Below are 22,936 nucleotides of genomic sequence, written 5' to 3' on the forward strand. Positions count from 1 at the left end.
AGTTCATAGAGACACTCCTGTAGGTAGCACAATACCCCTTAGAGAAGTTACCCAAGAATTTACCAATTCCATCATAATTAGCATAACAAGTGTAATTACCTTTATACACGGTAATACCATCTGGGGGTTTGACATCCTTGGTTAGGAGAGGATACTCCTTTGTCCATGCAATACATATGGACCTGTTAAAATCATAGTGATAGGCAAAAAGGCTTAAAACACATTCCTCTATATCTACTGGCAGGATTAGAGGTACAGTACCCAGGTGAGGCCGGGCACCACCACACACATAGCATGCAGTCTTATTATGCTTATTAGCATTATATTTCATCCATTCTAACCATAAATTTACATCATTAAAACCTGTTTCAGCGGCCATGGTATCTTCAAAGGTGGGGTTAGCAATGGCCATCATGTCTTGAAAGGTCTGGATGTGAGGTTTTAATGGGTTAGGGACCATATGGGTGGCCCCTTGCCACTCAGAAGAGTTGCACATATCTTTTAAGAAGAAATGCCCTAATTTACGGTAGGAACCCTTTTTCCAATACATTCCCATCACATACTGGTCTGCATCCGTTGGGCTTGGATGCTCAATGTTAAGGATTAATTTCATTGGTGTACCCCCCCCAGGCTTTCTCAAAGTCATTCTCTGGAGAAGGGATCTACCTTGATCATCTACTTTAGATAAGGCACTTTTTGGCTTGTAACCCCAGGCAGGCCCGGCATTCCATCCCGCCGCCCCCCAATGATTACAATTGTGCCCCCATTGCTTGTCAACTACACAAACATATGGATCTTTTGAATGAGGGATATCTCTGTAAATACTCTGGATTTGTGATGTGGGGAACGGGCATTCTACAATATCACAATAGTCAAAGGTGTAAGTAGCCACATGGGTGCATGATGAATTGTACCAGAAGGTATACCCACTAATATCTTTGGTGATGGCTACTTGTTGGGCCTTTATGAGGCTGATTAAGGAGAAGATGTGCCAGAGGTACATGCTTGTGCGGTATCTGCTTCCTCTGGGGCAGGAGATTTCTTGCAGTGGGAAGCGTGGATCCAATTTGGCCTACCGGCCAGTTTGACGGAAGTTGCGGTAATCAGGAGAACTTGGAATGGACCGTCAAATCTTGGTTCCAGGGTATTTTTCCGCACAAACTTCTTGACCAGAACCCAATCTCCGGGGAGCAGGTTATGGGCACCTGTATCCAATTCGGGATCTGGAATTGAAGAGAAAACTTGGGCATGTATTTTGTTTAAGGCACTTGCAAGTTCAGTTACATAATCTACTAAAACATCTGATTGGAGCTGTAACTGCTGCGGATAATAACAACCTAGTCTGGGTGCTGTCCCAAATAGAATCTCATATGGGGACAGTGAATGCTTCCCTCTAGGTGTGTGCCTAACACTAAATAAAGCTATTGACAGGCTTTCTGGCCAGGGCATCTTTGTTTCTTGTGACATTTTTAACATTCTGGCCTTTAGAGTGCCATTCATGCGCTCTACTTTACCACTACTTTGTGGGTGGTAAGGGGTGTGGAAGGCTAAGGTCACCCCTAGAGCAGTCCAAATTTCTTTAGTCACTGTTGCTGTAAAGGCTGGGCCTTGATCACTTTCAATGACTTCTGGGAGTCCGAACCTACATACTATCTCTGTAAGTAGGCGTCTTGCGGTTGTTTTCGCAGTGATATTGGCCACTGGGTAGGCCTCTGGCCATCCTGAGAACATGTCCACTATGACTAGTGCATATTCATGGGGCCCACTCTTGGGCATCTGGATGTGGTCAATTTGAATTCGCTGGAAGGGGTACATGGGCTTTGCCAGGTGTTTTGCAGGCACCTTGATTGGTCTTCCTGGATTGCATTTTGCACAAATGACACAGGCCTTACAGAAGCTGCTGATCAATGTTGTGATTCCGGGTGCTTCATAATACTTCTGTATGAGGGCGGCCATTAATTCCTTTGACAAGTGTGCAGGCCCATGTGCCCATTGGACAACTGCTGGATATAAATTTTTGGGGAGACAGAATTTGAAGTTGTTGTAATATACTCCGTCCTTTTGGACAGCTCCTTTCTTTTTCCATTTCTGGATTTCTTCAGGAGTGACTGCAGCTTGCTGTTCTCGCAAAATTCGCAAATCAGTAGGAAGAGTTTGCAGAGCAAAAATAGGGACTTCTTCTTCTTCTTCTTGTCCGGACACGTCTTCATCCACTTCCTGCAAATCCCTGGCTGCTAGCTTAGCAGCCTGATCAGCCAAATGGTTGCCCATTGCTTCATCTGTATCCAACTTCCCATGGGCCTTTACCTTCAAGACGGCCACTTCTTTAGGGAGTAGGAGGGCATCCATTAGCTCCTTGATTGCAGTACTATGCTTGACTGGCATACCGGCGGTGGTAAGAAATCCTCTTGTCTTCCAGATTAGGCCGAAGTCATGTGCCACGCCTAGAGCATATCTTGAATCTGTATAGATATTGGCACGTTTTCCTTCGGAAATTTTGCATGCTGAAGTCAGAGCCTGTAATTCAGCTTCTTGCGCAGACATTGCTGGTGGTAAGGATGATGATTTGATAACTTCATCTGTTGTGGTTACGGCATATCCTGTATGGTATCTTCCTTCTTCATCAGCATATCTTGAACCGTCCACAAACAGGGTAAAATCCGGATCTGGTAATGGATTCTCGTGCACGGTTGGTAGGTGCACTGTCTCCATTTTCATCTGTTCAAAACAGTCATGAGGTGTTTCGGGGTCATAATCATTCACTATGACCAGATCTTGAAATTCTTTTTCTAGGAAGTGGCGTGGCCATGCTTCCAGAAGGTCAGTTGTTGGGTATTTGACAATACCATTTTCCTGTAGCTGTTCTTCATCCATGGTGGCCCATAACTTTGCCATGGGCCCAAGATCATTCCATGACTTTGTCTTCAATTTGGTAACAGGAATATGTGGGATAGCAGTATCCCAATGGCGGTAGAGGTAGTTAAGTTGTTGAGGTAGTTGGACCAAGACCATGCTATTGCCTTCAGAGTCACAATAGAAATCTTGAGCAGTGAGCTTAACATCAGTCCAATGGTAGAGCTCATCTTCATAGCAAGGCTCGGGAGTAATGTCTGGTTTGTACCACATGGTACAGAAGGCGTGATCTGGGCCTTCACAGAGAGGCTTTTCACCTTCATAAAATGTCAAATGTGGATGCATGACTTTCTTGATACATCCACAAAGCAGGTAAATGTAGGTTTCATCTGTGATAAATCCATAATAGATACCCCCCTCAGGGAGTGGAAGAAGAGTGGATGGGTTAAGAACTTGACATCTTTGGATGGAAATGTTGTCAGGTAGAAGAAGATGGCACTGGAGGCGTAGGTGTCTGGCTGGAGACACGTGCTTGAGCTGGACTTGGTTGATGATGGCAGAAATGTCATGAGGGGCCAAAACAACCAGGGGGTGGCCAAGGACCAGGTCTGAGGTTCTTTCTATGAGCTCTCTTGCAGCAAAAACAGCCCTGAGACAGGAAGGAGTCCCTCTGGCCACAATGTCCAGTTGACATGAGAAATATCCAATAGGCCTCTGGCGGCCTCTTAAGTCATTAGTTTGGGTGAGAACTCCTGTTGCGTGGCCTTGTCTTTCAGAGACAAATAATTTGAAAGGTTTGGAGTAATCAGGTAGGCCCAAGGCAGGAGCAGAAGCAATGGCACGCTTGAGAGCATTGAAATTGTCCAGAGCTTCATTAGTTAAACAGAAAGGGTCAGACTTAAGTGCGTCATAGAGGGGTTGCATGAGCAGGGAGGCTTCTGGGATCCATGCTCTGCAGTAGGAAATGAGGCCTAGGAAGGCATGGAGAGATTTTGAAGTTCTTGGAGTTGGAATATCCAGTACGGCTCTTACCCGGTCCCGGGTAAGATGTCTGGTACCTTGAGATAGGCAATGTCCAAGGAAAATTACTGAGGGTTGGCAGAACTGTAGCTTGATGAGTGAAGCTTTGCATCCTTGTTCTGCCAAATAACAAAGCAGGCTAATTGAGCACTTTTCAGTAGTGGGTATATCATCTCCACAGAGCAGCAAATCATCCACATACTGAAGCAGAACAACTTCTGGGTGCTCGGCTTGCCATGGGTCAAGGATGGTGGCCATGGCCTTTGCAAATTGACTTGGTGAATTTTGTGCCCCTTGGGGCATGACAGTCCAGGTATACTGTTGCATCTCATGGGTGAAAGCAAACAGGTATTGGCAGGATGGGTCCAGTGGAACACTGAAAAAGGCATTTGCTAGGTCAATGACTGTGAAAAATTTTGCAGATGGTGGGACTCCAGAGAGCAGAGTATGGGGATTTGGTACAAGAGGGGTGTCCAGGACGGTAGCTTCATTAACAGCACGGAGATCCTGAACCATCCTGTACTTCTCTGGCTCACCTTTTGGAGTTTTCTTTTTCACAGGGAATAATGGGGTGTTGCATTCAGATTTGCATTTCACTAGGGCACCCTTCTCCAAGAGTGCCTTGATGTGGGTAGAAATGGCAGCAGCCTGTGCTGGTTTTAATGGATATTGTGGTTTTCTTGGTAATTTAGCCCCTGGAATAAGCTTTACCACCACAGGGGGAACATTTAGGTGACCTATGTCCTCTGGGCCTGAGGACCATAACTTGGCGGGCACCTGTGTTTTTAATGCCTCTGGGAAATTGGACCTTAATTCTGCTGCTTTCTCACGGGGCTTTTCTAAATGCAGCATTAGAGGCAAGGAGCACAAGGCTGAGGTGTCTGATTCAGATAGAGGTGTGGACATTTCTACCTGCCCATCCGGGGTGAAGGTAATGGATGCTTGCAGGCGTGAGAGAACATCAGCACCTAACAGGTTAATTGGGCATGTGGAGGATACCACAAAGCGAGCTAGCAGGCTGGAGCCAACTCGGAGTGGAGTTGTTAAAGGGCTATGTCTTGGCTGGCCATCCACTCCGACACAAGAGACATCAATATTTGACAGAAAGGATGGATCTGGCAGGTCTTGTTCACGGAGAACACTACGGGCTGCACCTGTGTCAACTAGAAAGGTGGTAGGGTGGCCTTCAATGGGCAAAGTCACTGTGGCAAGTGGCCCCCCTTTATCCCCTGTAGACACTGCCATTACAGGGGTTACAGACACAGGCTTGCCAATTTCCTAATCATCGGGTTCCTCAATTATCGGAACCTCTTTTTCGGCCTTAGGGGCCGGGGCAGGCCTGGATGGCTTTCTTGGCTCTCTCTTGGGTTCTGGACAGTCACTTTTAAAATGTCCCTTGGCTTTACAATTAAAGCAGAAACCATCCTCTGGTCTGGTGCCCCTGGGGACAGGGGTACTGCGTGATACCATAAGAGGGGCAGAGCTTGGCCTTCTGGGGGTCTGGGCAGATTCTAAGCCCCTAGCAACTAAAAGTAGGGTATCCAGGGGAACAACCTTATATTCAGGGCGTGCAGCAATGATTCCCTTGCGTATAGAGTCCTTAACACCTTGGACAAACGCACCTGACAGCATTTGTGAATGAATTTTGTCAGTAAGATCAAACCCCAAATCTGTAAACATTTGATACAGTCTTGCATGAAACCTTTCCACTGATTCTCCTTTATCTTGAATAACATCAGTAAGGCCAGCAGCCTGATCTGCAAGTTTGTCCTTAGCCCATTCTTTTAATTGGGTGCAAAAAGTTACTCCAGAGGGGTAATCAACATCACTGTTGAGCTGATCTGTACTGAGGTGTCGGGCCATACTTGGCCAATATGCATCCCCTGCTTTAATAGCACAAATGCTCAATAGATCACGCCATGCGGCTGAATAAGTCTTTTGAATTTGAACTATCCCTCGGTAGAAGGGCATGGGCTGCTTTTCTGGGTCCGGGAGTGATTTCATCAGAGCACTAGCTTGAGTGGGGTTAAAAGCTACATATTTAGGAGGGGCCTGTTCTCCCTGACCCTTGTGGCCGAAGGGATCATCGATAGAACGATGAGATGGGGCTCCCGCAGCAAGTTCCGATGAGACATGGGACACCCTGTCCATCTCGTCATCATCGAATTCTATGATATTGACTCTTCTACGCGGTGCAGGTCCCGCGTGAGGTGAAAGGGTCGGTGGCTGGGAATGAGCCCCAGATGCAGGGGTGGCTAGCGAGTCGTAACCTGGGGACAGGTAGTCGCCGGGAATTACTGGCATCAGGGCTGAACTGGGAGCCGCCATATTGGAGGCGGGGAAAGGAGTTGCTTCAGGATTAAGGGAAGGAGCGGCGGCCATATTTGATATGGGCACTTCCGGGGTAGATTGGGCCGGACTGGGCATGACCGGAACCTGGGGAGTGGCTTGGGGAAAGGGAGGGTAACCGGGGTAGGGCAGGGCCATGGGATATGGGAAGGGGTAGGGCCAGGCAGGGGAGGGCAAAAGAGTAGGGTGGGCAGGTACGGTTAAGGAGGTAGGATATTGGACTGGGGCGGAGCTGGTTATCGGAGGAGACAGGACAGGATTAGTAGGGATGGATGCAGAAAGAGGAGTCGTAGCATGGGAGGGAGGGGTAGTTAGCTGGACGGGTGCTGATGGAAGGGGATTAACCATAGAGAGGGATTGCAGGGAGGAGGCGGCAGATGAGATGTTAGGATTAGGCATGGAAGGAAGCGTGGGGATGGCTGAGGATGATGGGACCGTTAGAGAAAGGGAAGGGGTAAAGAAAGATCCATCAGAATTCAGGACCGGGCAGACAGGGGAGGTGATGGGATGGGATTCGGGAGGATCGGGAGTGGGGAACATAGTCAGCTGGCTATCACCTATGGCTGACTGAACCTTGGGGACGGACATCCCCTGGGCGCCATTTTGGGGCGCTGGCTGAGGGTAAACCCCAGCAACACAATTTTTATGATACACAAACAATTTTACACCTTTGTGATTTACTTCTTCCTCAACCCAACCTTCTAACTGAATAGCCTTCGCTACTCTGTACCATGCTTCAGCAGTCTTTAATAAACCATTATCTGTAAGCTTGCCTTTCATTTCTGCTAGTAACTTGCGCCAACTTTCTGGTTGCAATCTCCCACATGTCGGTACAGCAATTTTACATACTTTTGCAATCTTTTCAACACCTTTAACCATCTCTTCACCCTCTCTGTTCTCTACCAAATCACATGCTAACCAGCCCTTGCTGGGCTTATCTAAATCCTGTCCCATAGTCCCTTTACCCCTATACCAGCGTCCTAGATATAGAGAGAGAGAGGGAAATTTGAACAAGAACGTCTACAATGCTCGACTGCCACCCGAGAATCGTGGGACTTTCTCAGGTGCGTCTTCCCAAAACGTAGACTAGTCACTGAATCCGCCTACCCGGGGTGGTAGACACGGATTGGAGCGAGGTGAGAAGTGTGTGACCAATCACTTCTCTTTTAAGAGGAATGGGAGTGGATAGTATAATAATATAGAAAGTGTAGAAAAGATGAAAGGCAAGGAAAAATCCTTAGAGACAGACACAGGAGTACATGAGACTCCTCATTAAACAACCAAGACAACAATACAGTTGAAATACAGTGCATGCATCACAGTTCAAATAAAATCAACAGTAATTCCTTTCCTTTACTCGTGTGCTTACTCCAAAGTCACCTCCCTCAATCCCGTAGTATCTTACTACCAACGGCCAAGGATAACAGCTAACACCGGTCCGAAATCCATATGCCTCCCTCGTCACAGCAGCCCACTAATGGTGTCTGCGCTACCCTCACCCTTGTAGTGCCCCTATAAAAACCCACTTTATAAGTCCCACTACTCCGTGGTGATGAAGACAGCAATGCCTGCCCGAATTCACACACCACAAAATAAAAAGTGGAATAGCTCCAGCTCAGCGCTCAAAGCTGGAGGGTACCACCACTCTGCAAGCAGAGTAACGTGCACAGAGAAGCTAGCAAGGCTATCAAAGTGACACAAGAAGGATCCCCAGGAAACTATGAGTCTACACAATCTCCACAGATCCAACACACCTCTTTTTCCCTACAGCCCCAGCCACGAGGCTCCTAAAAGAGTTAAACAGGAAAAGATGACCCCCAGGAACACATCCACAGGTCAACCCCCCTTTTTCCCTACAACCACAGCACCGTGGTTCCTAAAAGGGGTAAAACAGGCAACAGAAGACCCAGGCAAATCCCCTCAGGTCCACCCCCCTTTATCCCAAAAGAGGTAAAATACAAACAGATAAACAGACAAAACAGAAGACCCAGGCAAATCCCCTCAGGTCCACCCCCCTTTATCCCAAAAAGGGGAAAACAAGCAAGACAGAACCCCAGGCAAATCCCCTGCAGGTCCACCCCCCCTTTATCTCAAAATGGGGAAACAGGCAAACAATTCAAACACAATTCAAACACACCCAGGCAACAGATAGACTAAAATGCAGGTAAACAAATGAGTAACGAGACACCGGGCAAGATATTACCTGTCTTTGATGTCCTCCCGGGAAGCAGTCACAGACACGTGGACGGGTCAATCAAAGGGGCCGGAACGTACCGGTGGCTCTGCAGAAGTCTCTACCGTGTATCTGGAGGTGATCAATCTCCCTTCCTTCCCCCTGGATTCCTCCGTCCACCCTTGTCTTCCTTAGGACGGCTCACCGGCCGGACATAGCCCGATGCCCCACGTTGGGCAGCCAAGTTGTTATGGTACTTTTTGCAGTAAACCAAAATGTTTAAATGTCTATCTGTTCCTGTCCAAATCAATAAAATAAATTGCGTATATACGCTGAAGTAATTAAGTCTGACACACAAGGTTCAGGTTAAAATAACTTCGAGAAAATTTATTGGCAAGTGATTAAAAAGCGGACACGCAGGTCCTTTTAAGAGACATTTTACGTCATCATTGCTTATTAGAATATCAGTAAATAAACATCATTAATTGGATTAATTGTCAAGTGTCGGGATTAGTGTCCACCTATCAATATTATTAATTGGCTCAAAAGACTAAGTGGTTAATCCCGTGTCCACCCACCAAGAGGTGGGATTGTTCTGGACACGGGTGGGGGACAAGGGGTCTTGAGCGTCATTTTACACGGTCGGTGATCTCAGGCCTCGTGGCCAGGTGCAAGGTCTCTTATGAATAGAACATTTCATTACTACTGTGTTCGCATGGCCTTCAAATTATACTTTGTTGCAAATCTAAGGAAAAGTCAGCAATTCCTGTGTTAATCATATCTTTATAGAAAATACAGTCTTTGTTCTATTGTATTAGATGTGCTGGGAAATTCTGTCATGTAAGGTGATTTTAAAATGAACAAGTTAGGTTATGAGGACAAAATGGAGGATTGAAGAAGTCAGGTTAGGGGGACAAAATGGAGGATTGTCACAGTATAAAGTTAAAATGGAGTTAGTGCAATAATTGAATACAAATACAATAAGGTTTTTTAAATAATCCCACATCATAGGTAAGGGTGACCCTGGGTATAATTAAGGGGGCAGGGGACTGGATATGGGTGACCCTGGATCTAATTAAGGGGGGCAGGGGACTAGGAAAGGGTGACCCTGCGTCTAATTAAGGGGGGCATGGGACTGGGACTGGATATGGGTGACCCTGGGTCTAATTAAGGGGGGCAGGGGACTGGGACTGGATATGGGTCACCCTGGGTCTAATTAAGGGGGGCAGGGGACTAGGTAAGGGTGACCCTGGGTCTAATTAAGGGGGGCATGGGACTGGGACTGGATATGGGTGACCCTGGGTCTAATTAAGGGGGGCAGGGGACTGGGAATGGATATGGGTGACACTGGGTCTAAATAAGGGGGGGCAGGGGACTGGGACTGGCTATGGGTGACACTGGGTCTAATTAAGGGGGGCAGGGGAATGGGACTGGCTATGGGTAACACTGGGTCTAATTAAGGGGGGCAGGGGACTGCGACTGGCTATGGGTGACAATGGGCCTAATTAAGGGGGGCAGGGGACTGGGACTGGCTATGGGTGACACTGGGTCTAAGGGGGGCAGGGGACTGGGACTGGCTATGGGTGACACTGGGTCTAATTAAGGGGGGCAGGGGAATGGGACTGGCTATGGGTAACACTGGGTCTAATTAAGGGGGGCAGGGGACTGCGACTGGCTATGGGTGACAATGGGTCTAATTAAGGGGGGCAGGGGACTGCGACTTGCTATGGGTAACACTGGGTCTAATTAAGGGGGGCAGGGGACTGGGACTGGCTATGGGTGACACTGGGTCTAATTAAGGGGGGCAGGGGACTGGGACTGGATATGGGTGACCCTGGGTCTAATTAAGGGGGGCAGGGGACTAGGTAAGGGTGGGGGTGGCGGGGCGCCACAAAATTAGCTCGCACAGGGCGCCTGAACACCTAAGGCCGGCCCTGGCTGGAGGTCTATGATGGTTTGCATGTCTTGAGTCACGGAGTTCTCCATCTCCCCTAGGCGGCCGACCAGACCCGTGAGGTCGCTCTGCAGCAAGGCCATGTCTGCCTGCAAGGTTTTCTGGAGGCTGCCCATCATCTCCCTGAGCATCGCTGCTGCCACCGGTTCGTTTTCTCTGGGTTTTGTGGTTGGCTGTGACTGTGGTGGAGGTGGGATCCCGCTTATACCCCTGTTCAGGTCCTCAGAGGAGTCAGTAAAGTCCTCGAGGTCGTCTGCCATTTTGGGGCCCATATGCGCCTTGCGCTTGCTGGAGGAGATTTCCAATATTCATGCCTATTCTAGGTTTGTCCGGCTTCTGTTTTTTTATTTTGCAGACCATGGTGAGTGGTGACTTTGTGTGTGGGTTTTCCGGCTGTTGGTACTGCTGAAACCTGCTATTATATCACTTGTGTGTACGGAGTCCATTGAGTGTCCGTCCAACTGGTTCAGTGGCTAAGCCCTTAGATTGTCCCTTTTAATGTGTAGATTTCCTATACTTCTAGAACGTGTGAAGTTCTTTTCTGTCTGATTGTATAGTCAGTCTTGGATCTTCCAGATGCTGTCAGTAGTATCCAGAGCCTCTTATACAATGGGCTTGCAGTTGCCTAAACCTAATTTAAGCAGTATTAATGTGCCGTTTTGCAGCTTGTTGGAAGCAATTTCATGGCTCCTTGTACAAAATGATTACTGGAGGGTAGAACCACAATAATTTATGTCCAATCTTTCAGTAAATCAATTTAATGAAAACGATGGTCTCAATGTGTGCATGGTATTACCTGTAACTTTACCCTGGTAATTAGCAAGTTATTGCTTTCTTTGGTAATATCCAGTACATGATGTTTATAAGCTTATTTTTTATGATGCATATTGATTTCATGATACATTAGTGTAGAAAATTCGATATTGATTATTGCTGTGCTTCATATTTTGTGCAAACTGTTAGAATTCCAGAGCCAAGTTTAATGATATCTACATAGGTAAATGTTCTAATTTGTCTTTCTATCAAACTCCTTTCACAGCTGTAACTCTGTGTTAGTGAAATGGTCCGTAGTGCAACTCTGTATGTCCAACATGATTTCTGTCAAGCATACTAATCCAGTTGTAAAAATCTGCTGGTAGTCTGCTATTTGAGAATTTGAGAAGAAATGATCCTTACAGTCAATGTAACCACCAGCCTTTTGTTGAATCTGTGTATATTGCATTTCTGGATGGTTGGTTCAGTTTTGGTTTTCTTTCTTGTTTTGTCTATGGCAATCTTATAGGTAGACCTTTAGTTTTTCTTGAATAAACAAATGCTATTTACAGTAAATAATGTTTAATTATTGCAGTAAATACAAACTGTAATTTAGCAGGATTTTGCTAAACACAAGTCTTGTCAACTAGTTGTCACGATTCCGGGAACCAAACACGCTAACACACACACAGAACAGGTGCAGTACCGGACCTTAGAGTGGCCAGGCTAAGCACACAAAGAATAGTCAGGAGACAAGCCGAGTAAGGGGAACCAGAAGACAGAATAACGAGAAACGAGCCGAGGTCAAAGGGTAGGAGAAAGTCACAAAGTCAGATAAGCAAGCCAGAGAGTACGTAACCAGAAACACAAGTTCAGTAGCAATACTAGCAAGCAAAGACCACAACAGGGCACTGAGAGACAGGAAAGGTAAGTATTTAAATCCTGAGCTTAATTCTGATTGGATAACTTCCAATCAGAATTAACAATCACACGTGGGGGATATCTATACCCCCCCACTGTGATTAGTGTGCTGTAGCTTTAACGCCGGGTCACGTCAGTGACCCCGGCGTTCAGATATAAGTGCTGGATCCCAGCGTGCAGCGTTATACATGCTGCCGCTGGGAGGAGGAGAGGAGGAAGCGAGCGGCGTGTCAAGAGGAGAGGACGCCGCTCGCTGACACAGGGCCGGACTGGGAATTAAAAGCAGCCCTGGAAAAAAAATATTTACCAGCCCCATAATGCGTCACACCAGCATAGTGTGCAGATACAGAGTTAGAAAACATAACTTAAAATTAAAATTATTACTCCAACGTGAAAAAAAGCACATATAGGCTTAAAAAAAAAAAGAGTGCAGATTTATTTTAAGCAGACGTGCCTTTGCATATACCGTATTTATTCGAGTATAACGCGCACACGTGTATAACGCGCACCCCTAATTTTCTATTAAAAATCGGTATAAAATGTTGTACCGATTTTTAATCTAAAATTAGGGGTGCTCGTTATACTCGAATAAATATTAGCCCAGCAGAAGAGGGAGGGGGTGCTCCGATAATACCTCCCAGGACCGCCGGGCAGCAAGCGTTTACTCACCTACCTGCAGCTCCTCCAGCTCCCCAGTGTAAATCTCGCGAGACCCGCGGCCGTCAGAGCTGGCCGCGGGTCTCGCGAGATTTACACTGGGGAGCTGGAGGAGCTGCAGGGAGGTGAGTAAACGCTTGCTGCCCGCCACCCCAGGACCGCCGGGCTTGTAATGAGCCCGGCGGTCCTGGGAGGTATTATCGGAGTACCCACTCCCTCCCTCTTCTGCTGGGCTAATATTTATTCGAGTATAACGCGCACCCCTAATTTTAGATTAAAAATCGGTACAAAATTTTGCGCGTTATACTCGAATAAATACGGTAACCAATGTTTCAGTCCAACTACCTTGACATATTAAGGAAAGCTTGGTAATGGGACTGAAATGGTGAATGTATGTAGGGCACAACTGTAAAAAATTACGTTATCTTGTTTATTTTGAGGTCCTGTGGGTGCACTCTTCACTTTAAATATGTTATTGTGCTGGAGTATGTACCTAGCAACAAGACTGGGCCAATATCTGCTTATTACATATTGTACACATCAATGACATTTCTCAGTGTATTATGCATATATAAATGTACATTAATATATGTGTAAATATTATAGGCATAAATATATGTATATATATATAAAAATCAGTGGCGGATCCAGAGCCTGATCTCAGGAGGAGCACCTATAGATTATTTAAAGAAATAATCCATGCACAATAACCACTACTGCTCTGTGTAGTGGGTATGGTGCCAGGAGTGCCGGGACCCGCTCCCAGAGTAAATAGTCAAACCATTTAAGTACAGTTTGACAACTTACCTGGGGTCTGCTGGGATATGGGGCTGTAGTAGGGTATAGGAGCAGTGGTGCAATGTGTGAGGGGTGCAATGTGTGTGAAAGGTTCAGTGTGTAGGGTGCGTGCGGCAATGTGTGTATGGGTGGCTGTGTGTATGGGGGTCTGTGTGTGTGTATGGGGGGGCAGTGTGTGAATGTGTATGGTGTGTGTGTGGGCAGTGTTTGTATGGGGCTAGAGTTCACTCTCACCACTTGGACCACCAGGAATCCCTGGTGGTCGCAGTGGTGAGAGTGAACTCTAGCCCGTAGCTCCAGGGCTAGAGTTTCCCTGTGGCACTCTCCCTCCCCCTCTGTCTCTCTCTATTCACCCCTCTTTCTCCCCTTGTGTCTCACTCTCCCCCCTCTGTCTCTTTCTCCCTCCTTTCCCTGTGGCACTCTCCCTCCCCCTCTGTATCTCTCTATTCACCCCTCTTTCTCCCCTTGTGTCTCACTCTCCCCCTCTCCCTGTGGCACTCCCCCCCTCTGTCTCTCTCTCTATTCACCCCCCTCTGTCTCTCTCTCTCTATTCACCCCCCCATCCCCTCTGTCTCTCTTTCTCTATTCACCCCCCCATCCCCTCTGTCTCTCTCTCTATCACCCCCCCATCCCCTCTGTCTCTCTCTCTCTATTCACCCCCCATCCCCTCTGTCTCTCTCTATCACCCCCCCATCCCCTCTGTCTCTCTCTCTATTCACCCCCCATCCCCTCTGTCTCTCTCTATTCCCCCCCCCCCCCCCCTCTGTGTCTCTCTCTCTATTGTTGGCACATCTCCCCAAGTTTCCCCACTCAAAGTGTCTTGAGTCTTAGCAGCTGGGACAAGTCCGGACAGGTATAGAAAATCTGACCTCCCCCCCGATCCCCCCCACCCACCTTAGAGGAGTCAGGGGGCCAGCAGCATTCCACACTGCAGCCTCGCCGGTCCGGCGGCACTCCTACTGCTGAGGGCTGAAGGGGGAGGGAGCATATCTCTACCATACTCCCTCGCGGTTCCCACAATCCCCAGCAGCATCCGTGCTGTGAATTGTGGGACCCGCGAGGGAGCATGGTAGAGATATGCTCCCTCCCCCTTCAGCCCTCAGCATTAGGAGTGCCGCCGGACCGGCGAGGCTGCCATCTGGCCCGGCGGCTCCAGCCTGGAACGCGGCCGCCGGCCCCCCTCTGAGTGTGCCACCGGACCGGCCACCCGGTGGCACATACTTGCGCAGCCCCCAGATGCCGCGGCCCACCGGGAAATTTCCCGGTATCCCGGTGGGCCAGTCCGGCCCTGCGCTGACAGGCAAGGGGACCGCGGGCGGCGACGGACCGAGGGTGAGTGCTGCAAGAGGATTGCAGCCTCCCCTCACAGCTGCCCGCGGAGCCCTGACACTAGTACTGAAACATTGGAAATATCCAGTGTCCTCATATGCAGTAAAATTAGCTATCCAAAATATTTGCTTCCTTAATGGCAATGACTGGTCGTCGGTGTCCTCTGCTTTGCTGAACGAGCTGCTATACAACATCATTGCATAAAACATTTCAAAGCTGAGGTAATGGAGAAGAATTCCTTGGGCATAGTTCTGAAATTCTAATTATATTTTAGTAAAGGACGAATAGTTTCTGTACTACACACTGTATGTAAAACGGAGATTCAAAAGGTTTGCACAGAGTGTAGTTTGAGAATTTGAATACCAACATAAATATAAATATACTGAAGGGTTGGGTTCACATTCATAAGATTACAGTCCTACAGACCTGGATTTTGGATTTGAAAATAACACTTGCTCTTTCTCAGCCAGGGAAGAGATCTTCAGATCTGTACGTGGAACTTATCAGAAGGAAGGAATGAAGTGATAGATTCTATCCCTACGGAGAGCTTTGGATTCTGTAAATGTTCCTTGTTAAACACTGACCCTTTACTCTTGGCAATGCCAGGTAAAGAGAGCTCACAGGTAATGGATGACACATTTTACTTCATAAAAATCTTCATTTCGCTGGATTTGCTAATACTGTTCTGAAGATTTGTTTGCTATGATAACCTATATATCCAAACTTTTTTTCTTATTTAATATTCAACAACCGGTTATGTGTAGTTTCTGTATTATTAGTCCAGATCCTTGCAATACAACCTGTTGTCTTAAATGGAGTCTTTCTTATACATGAATGCAGAGATCTTGTACCCAGGCTTCCCAAAATCTGGAACCCTACTCTTGTAATGAATTGGCATTTTCACGTAGTACAAAAAGAGTGCAAGAGACAAAATGTAATCCTTGCCCATTTCAAGAACTAATGGCTGTCTACGCCCAATTTCTTACTGTGTAAAAACTAGATAAAATGTCCATTAATGTCAGCAGTAATGAGTGGATTAATAACATTGCAAATTACATGCATATCTCCAATGTGTTCTTGAATTTTTGTTAAGCCCAACTGTTGTAATGGTTATTCGCACAGGTTGCTCCCTCATACTTTAAAAAAAAAAAGCAGTTACTCCTTTTTGTGTTCACAGAGCCCAGCAAACTAACTTCTATCCCCCGGCATATGGCTGGCAGGCTACACTCTTCTTTTTTTCACTTAAAGGGAGACTCCATGCCCATGAATGAATTACATGACCATTAAAGCTTTCTATGCATGCTATTTCCAGTTTTGAGGAAAAAATTGTGGCTTTTGTGCATAGTAAAACAGGGAAGCACTTGTTCTGACGCCTGTGTCAGGCCTTGCTTGGTTACTGTGCTTGCCTATATTATTAACAGGGTTCTCCAAACTCTGGCCTTCCAGATGTTGCTGAACTACAGCTCCCATGATTCTCTGGCTTTCCATTTCATTCAAAGAACCATGGGAGTTGTAGATCAGCTGTAACTGGAGGGCCAGAGTTTTGAGAACCTTGCTGTAGCTGATGATTCTTGCAGATTGAGGAAGATTATGCTCTCAGAATAACACATGCATGGTATAATTGAAGATTTTGCTAGCTTTAGTGTACAGATAATCTTAATTTTAATAATGACAGGAGGCGAGTATTTTGCATAATCTTTCTTTACTAACTCCATAGCAGCAAAGAAAAGAGTGACATAACTGAGAACCAATCACAATGCAGTATAGAGTATAAGAGGTGTAACATATGACCTCATTTCCTCTTAAAGCATGCAACATCACAAGATCACAATGCAGAATAACAATAGAGATAACTCATAAAATGAAAATTGAACATAAACAGATAGACTCCAAGGGAAGACTTCTTGATGTCAAGTGACGATCTTCCATGACAAGACGATGATGACATCTTGAATGGAGTCTTTAGTGTCTTGATTCATCTGGTTAAACTGAAACGAGAATATAAAGGGTATTAGGTTCCAAAAAATGGTTGTGTAAAACAATGAACTGTCTATCCTTTATGATTAAGTAAAACCAGCATTATTAAAATAGAGCAAATACATTCCTCCCATCTATCGATGCTAACTAAACATCCCACCCACATGGCATATCTGTATTAAATGTGCGACAAATCCAACTTAGGCAATAGAACAATAATAACAGAAACAAAGAGAAATATGCATGAAAACAGAGGGAGGGAAGAGCGAGAGAGAGCAGGGAGGGAAAATACACGCCTCCTGTCATTATTAAAATTAAGATTATCTGTACACTAAAGCTAGCATAATCTTCAATTTTATCACATGACAGGAGGCTTCGTATTTTGCAATTTCAATGCTGAGAAAGTAGAGCAAAAGCTGGATTAGATGGAGGACGGAAATAGAACGCCCTAAAGGTTGGTTCTCTAGTCCAGTCCGACGCTCGCAAAATATCTGGAAAAGAGGCCCCTGCCGCGTAGGCGGAAGAGGCCGCGGCCCCTCGAACTGAGTGTGCCCCAAAAGCCTGGTCTATCCCGGCAAGGGCTAAGAGCCATCTAACCCATCTGGCCAACGTAGTGACCGAGACTGGAGCGTAGGGGCGGACGTAGGAGATGAGAAGTTGACGACGCAACGTCGCAGTAGCTTCCACGTATTGATGGAGAGTAGAGACCACACAGAGCTGGGGGTCTGAGGGAAAAAAGGGGTAAAAAACAGAGGAAGAGTTGGACTTAGTGCGTCGAGAGACCTGGAAGGTTACTCCCGCTGGACAAAAGGTAAATGCGTCGGCATCAAAAGCGCGTACATCGGACACCCGACGAAAGGAGACTAGGCAAAGTAGGAAAGTGAATTTCGCCGTAAGCTGGCGAAGTGATAAATTCTCGTTAGAAGGCCAGTCCCATAAAAACTGTAAGACTATGCCAACGTCTCAAAGTCTCGAGTATTTGGGTTCCGGGGGGCGCCGAAGGCGCATGCCGCGGAGGAGTCTACAGATGAGTGGGTTCTGGCCCACTGGTGTCCCTTGAGTCAGCGTATGAGCCGCTGAGATGGCCGAACGTATCACGTTGATGGACCGGTATGATTTCCTGGCTGTGAATAGAGAGGTGAGGAAATTCATGATGGAGGGAATAGGTGCCGTAAAGGGATTGAGATCCCGTCCCAGACACCAAGTTGTCCAGAAGTGCCATGATGATAGGTAGCACCTCCTTGTACCTGGCGCCCATGAATCCCATAAGAGATCCCTAGTTTCCTGCGATAAATCCTCGGTTCGCCAGGAACCCCTGAAAGAGTCCAGGCCGCTAAAGCTAGCATAATCTTCAATTTTATCACATGACAGGAGGCTTCGTATTTTGCAATTTCAACGCTGAGAAAGTAGAGCAAAAGCTGGATTAGATGGAGGACGGAAATAGAATGTCCTAAAGGTTGGTTCTCTAGTCCAGTCGGACGCTCGCAAAATATCTGGAAGAGAGGCCCCTGCCACATTGGCGGAAGAGGCCGCGGCCCCTCGAACTGAGTGTGCCCCAAAAGCCTGGTCTATCCCGGCAAGGGCTAAGAGCCATCTAACCCATCTGGCCAACGTTGTGCCCGAGACTGGAGCGTAGGGGCGGACGTAGGAGATGAGAAGTTGACGATTGGAAATAGGCCGCAACGTCGCGGTAGCCTCCACGTATTGATGGAGAGTAGAGACCACACAGAGCTGGGGGTCTGAGGGAAAAAAGGGGTAAAAAACAGAGGAAGAGTCGGACTTCGTGCGTCGAGAAACCTGGAAGGTTACTCCCGCTGGACAAAAGGTAAATGCGTCAGCATCAAAAGCGCGTACATCGGACACCCGACGAAAGGAGACTAGGCAAAGTAGGAAAGTGAATTTCGCCGTAAGCTGGCGAAGTGATAAATTCTTGTTAGAAGGCCAGTCCCATGAAAACTGTAAGACTATGCCAACGTCCCAAAGTCTCGAGTATTTGGGTTCCGGGGGGGCACCGAAGGCGCATGCCGCGGAGGAGTCTACAGATGAGTGGGTTCTGGCCCACTGGTGTCCCTTGAGCCGGCGTATGAGCCGCTGAGATGGCCGAACGTATCACGTTGATGGACCGGTATGATTTCCCGGCTGTGAATAGAGAGATGAGGAATTCATGATGGAGGGAAAACTTGCCATAAAGGGATTGAGATCCCGTCCCAGATACCAAGTTGTCCAGAAGTGCCATGCTGATAGGTAGCACCTCCTTGTACCTGGCGCCCATGAATCCCATAAGAGATCCCTAGTTTCCTGCAATAAATCCTCGGTTCGCCAGGAACCCCTGAAAAAGTCCAGGCCACCAGAGGAAGCCGGTCCTCCCTGACCAGCGGATGGTGTAGTCCCATCGGGTTCCTGAGGATGGTCGGAGTATCTGGTAGGAGGAGGGGATCCCTGTTCGACAGTTCCAGAAGATCCGGGAACCATGGTTGTCTTTGCCATTGAGGCGTGATGAGGGTCAGTGTCACCCTCTGTGTGCGGATTCGGTGAAGAACCCTCGTTATCATTGAGAATGGCAGGAATGCGTAAGCTCTGTGTTATGGCCATTGTTGCAGAAAAGCGTCCGTTGCTAAACCGTCGTTTGACGGTTGTTGCGGGAGGCGAATAAATCCAGGGAGAAGGGACCCCTTTGTGCATCCAGTATCGTGAAAATATGAGGGTCTAGTTGCCAGTCGCTGGCGTCCTGCCAGTGGCGTGAGTACCAGTCTGCTGTCATGTTGGATTCCCCTGGTAGGTGTTCCGCTAACAGTGTGATGTTGCGAGGCAGGCAATAATCAAATATTTCCTTTGTGAGTTCTACTAGTGCCTGGGAGCGGGTGCCTCTGAGTCGGTTGATGTATCTTACCGCCGAGACATTGTCCATATGGAGCAAGATGCAGCAGTTGGATCGTTCCTTTGCCAGGCTGCGAATGGCAAACGATCCTGCCAGGAGCTCCAGACAGTTGATGTGCATAGAAAGTTCTTGGGGAGTCCATACTCCTCCCGTGGAGGAGATGCCGTCTGTTGCTCCCCAGCCTGTGCGGCTGGCGTCTGACTCCAGTATGAAGTCTGGTTGGTTTCCGAATATGGCCCGGCCGTTCCAAGCCTGCATGCAGTTCAGCCACCAGTGCAATTCTTCCCGAACCTCGTCCGACATAGGGACCGGTTGATCGTATGTTGGGTTTTTGCGAAGGAACTTTGCCTTGAGGCGTTGCATGGCTCTGTAATGTAGGGGTCCGGGAAAGATGGCTTGGATGGATGAGGAGAGAAGGCCCACGATCCGTGCCAGCAGTCATAAAGGTATGGATGTCAGTCGAAGTACCTTCCGAATTTCTCTGTGGATGGTGGCAATCTTTGCGGCCGGAAGGCTAGAGTTCACGATGTTGAGTCCATCCCAAACCAAAGGAATTCGATCAACTGAGCGGGGATCAGAGATGACTTGGGGCCGTTGATAACGAAGCCCAGTGATTCGAGTAGGTGTACAGCGTAGTCTGTGTGACTCTTTAGGGTCCTTGCATCCTCGTCGAATATCAAGATGTCGTCGAGGTAGACGATGCATCTTATGCCTTGGGCCCTCAGTTTCGCCATTACCGGCTTCATAATTTTGGTGAAACACCATGGGACTGAACTGAGGCCAAACAGGAGACAGGTGAATTGCCAAGGTGTCCCGTGCCAGTAGAAACGGAGATATGATCGGCTCCTTTCGTGCACGGGGTTGGTAAGGTATGCGCCCTTGAGGTCTAGACGCGTGAACCAGTCGTTGTCTCGAAGTAGGTCCCGGAAAAAAGGTGGATACCCTCGATTTTGAAGTGGCGGTACACCGCGTAGGAATTGAGTTCCCTGAGGTTGATGACGGGTCGGAATTCCCCGGTCTTCTTCCTGACCAGGAAAATGTTGCTGTAGAACCCGGAGGAGTCCGGAGCTGGTTGGATGGCACCTTTGGAGTGTAAGTCCTGGAGTTCCGAGTCTATCAAACCAGCGTTCGCCCGTGAAAGTTGGATCGGGCGTGGTGGGGTGTCTGTTGGAGTGGCGTCGTCTCGAATTCTATTTGATAGCCCCGCACCGTCTGAAGTATCCATGTGTCGGAGGATAGGTCTGCCCAATTCTGGGAAAAAAGAGCAACACGACCTGCGATATGACAAGGGGTTAGAGGTAGGATAGAATGGTGACTTACCGTTGGAGAATCTCACTCTGGAGCGTCCTTGGCCGCCACGACCCCATAACTGGTGGAATCGATGGCGGGCAGATGAATCCATGTAGAATGGCTGTGTCCTGGTTGCGGGGGCCGGATGGCCAGAAGCGGCTGGTTGCACGGCCCCTCTGTCGACCAGCCCTCCCAAACACACCTCGGGTGTTGGAGCCGCGGAATACTTTCCGCATTGACGTTTGTGCCTTATTGAGGGATGTGAATATATTGACCCTCTTATTAAGCTCAGTAAGGAAGGCCTCCCCAAACAGCTTGCCCTGTGCCAAGGGGTCCAATTCCTTATCCCCCAGTTCGACAAGCTTGTCGTCAATTCGGAAAAGTGCTGCTCGGCACCTCTCCGAAGAGAGGGCCACATTAGTGTTCCCGAGGAAACAGAAGCACCTCTGTGCCCACTGTCGGGTATCCCGTGCCCACTCACGCACCATATCTGGGGTGAAGTCATCAGCCCTTTCATAGACATCATCTGCCATGTCCATGATCCTCGCCAATGGCCTGATGGCATCTAACAATTTGTCTTGGGCTCTCTTTTTTTTTTTTTAATTCTTTATTTTATTGTGCATGAAAAATACAACGATACCAGCAAAGCCACAACAGCTATTGACAGTTTTTAGGTCTACATTTACAGACAATTGTATGGCTTATCTGAACATTGCACATTTTATATTTTAAAGCAGTTTCAACAATAGTTAAATCAACATGTCAGTTGTAAGGTAGGGCAAACGAGGTACGGATTCTGGTTAACTGACTGACTTATTGTGAGGTGCTAGTGTCACCAGCTTAATAAACTGTGGCATATCCTATTTGTGTAAGTTTATGAATCAGAATTAAAATACAATGGGTATCCCTAAGCATAACCGTGCTAACAAACCGAGGCGTGCAGGCTAGGTGTAGCGAGGCTGTGGCACAAAGTATACCTGTCAAGAGTGGTGTATGGCATCTACATTTTCAAGATGAAGGATACACGCTAGGTTTGTGGTATACTGTCGTCTGAGTATAGGAGGGAAATCTACATTTTATTCTGACATGACTCTCATACAAGGCTGCAGTGAGATAGATATATATGAAGTTTGCATATGTCGCTAATCATATTGCTTATTGGTAAGGCTTATAACACTGCGGGCTAATACACAAAGCTAAACAATTGCTAGGCAAACATGAGTAATAAAAGCAGTATGCTTTTGTGCGCGAGTTTTCTGAGGCTGCAGCTGCATTCCAATACATTTTTCCCTCTCGGTCCTCTGAGGGTCTGGGTCAGCCATCGTGGTGAGCTTGGTGTCACTAGCGTCTGTTCGTCGGTTCGTGGGTCAGTTTATTGCAAGCTGGGTGAGAGGTAAGTAGGTGGTCTGTCTTCCAAGCCGTGGTAACCCCATTTGTCAGCATTCTGGCGGGAAAAGACGGTGTCTTGGTAATGGGCGGCTGTGGCTGCTGTGCCTCTGGTCCAGACTTTTAAGTAGGGCTATTTCTGGCAGTGTGCTGGGTGGGTGGTAAGCTTGTTCGGCCCCCCAGGTCAGTGTTTGCTGGCCCCGCGGCATCGGGGGTGCGGTGGTCGTTGTGGCTTAGTGTGATAGGGGTTAGCCTGTAGGGTGTTACTTTTTAATGCCCCCTTTTTCTATGCTCATCAACTGTACCTTTGGTGATGGTCAGCCGGTATATCACTGGGGCTGCAGTGTTGGAAGGCTTCCCCTTCGCTCCGTTTGCGGGTAGGTCGCGCACATGGCTGGCGTGCGGCGGCCATCTTAATGAGGATTGCCCCGTGATCTGCGGCAGGGTATTCATTAGCTTGCCACACCTCCGGTTGCCCATGCAGACCGGGATAACCCCCCCGGTCCAGAGGGGGGGGGGAGGCCAGGCACCGGCCGGAGACCCGGGCGAGCGGCCGTCTCGTCCCGGCTCAAGCTCCCATGTGCCCCAGGCCCTTGTC

General features: G+C 47.9%; 1 protein-coding gene across 1 annotated transcript in view; it reads left to right on the plus strand.

Annotated features, from left to right (window-relative positions):
* Window positions 1-22,936, plus strand: part of GNB1L (G protein subunit beta 1 like) — a 102,679-nt gene that overhangs the window by 54,818 nt on the left and 24,925 nt on the right. Inside the window, exon 5 of the mRNA XM_063454449.1 lies at window positions 15,274-15,430. Coding sequence (XP_063310519.1) covers window positions 15,274-15,430 — 157 coding nt within the window. The remainder of the gene's footprint in view (window positions 1-15,273; window positions 15,431-22,936) is intronic.

Source organism: Pelobates fuscus, chromosome 5, assembly GCF_036172605.1.
Source record: "Pelobates fuscus isolate aPelFus1 chromosome 5, aPelFus1.pri, whole genome shotgun sequence".
Classification (NCBI taxonomy): domain Eukaryota; kingdom Metazoa; phylum Chordata; class Amphibia; order Anura; family Pelobatidae; genus Pelobates; species Pelobates fuscus.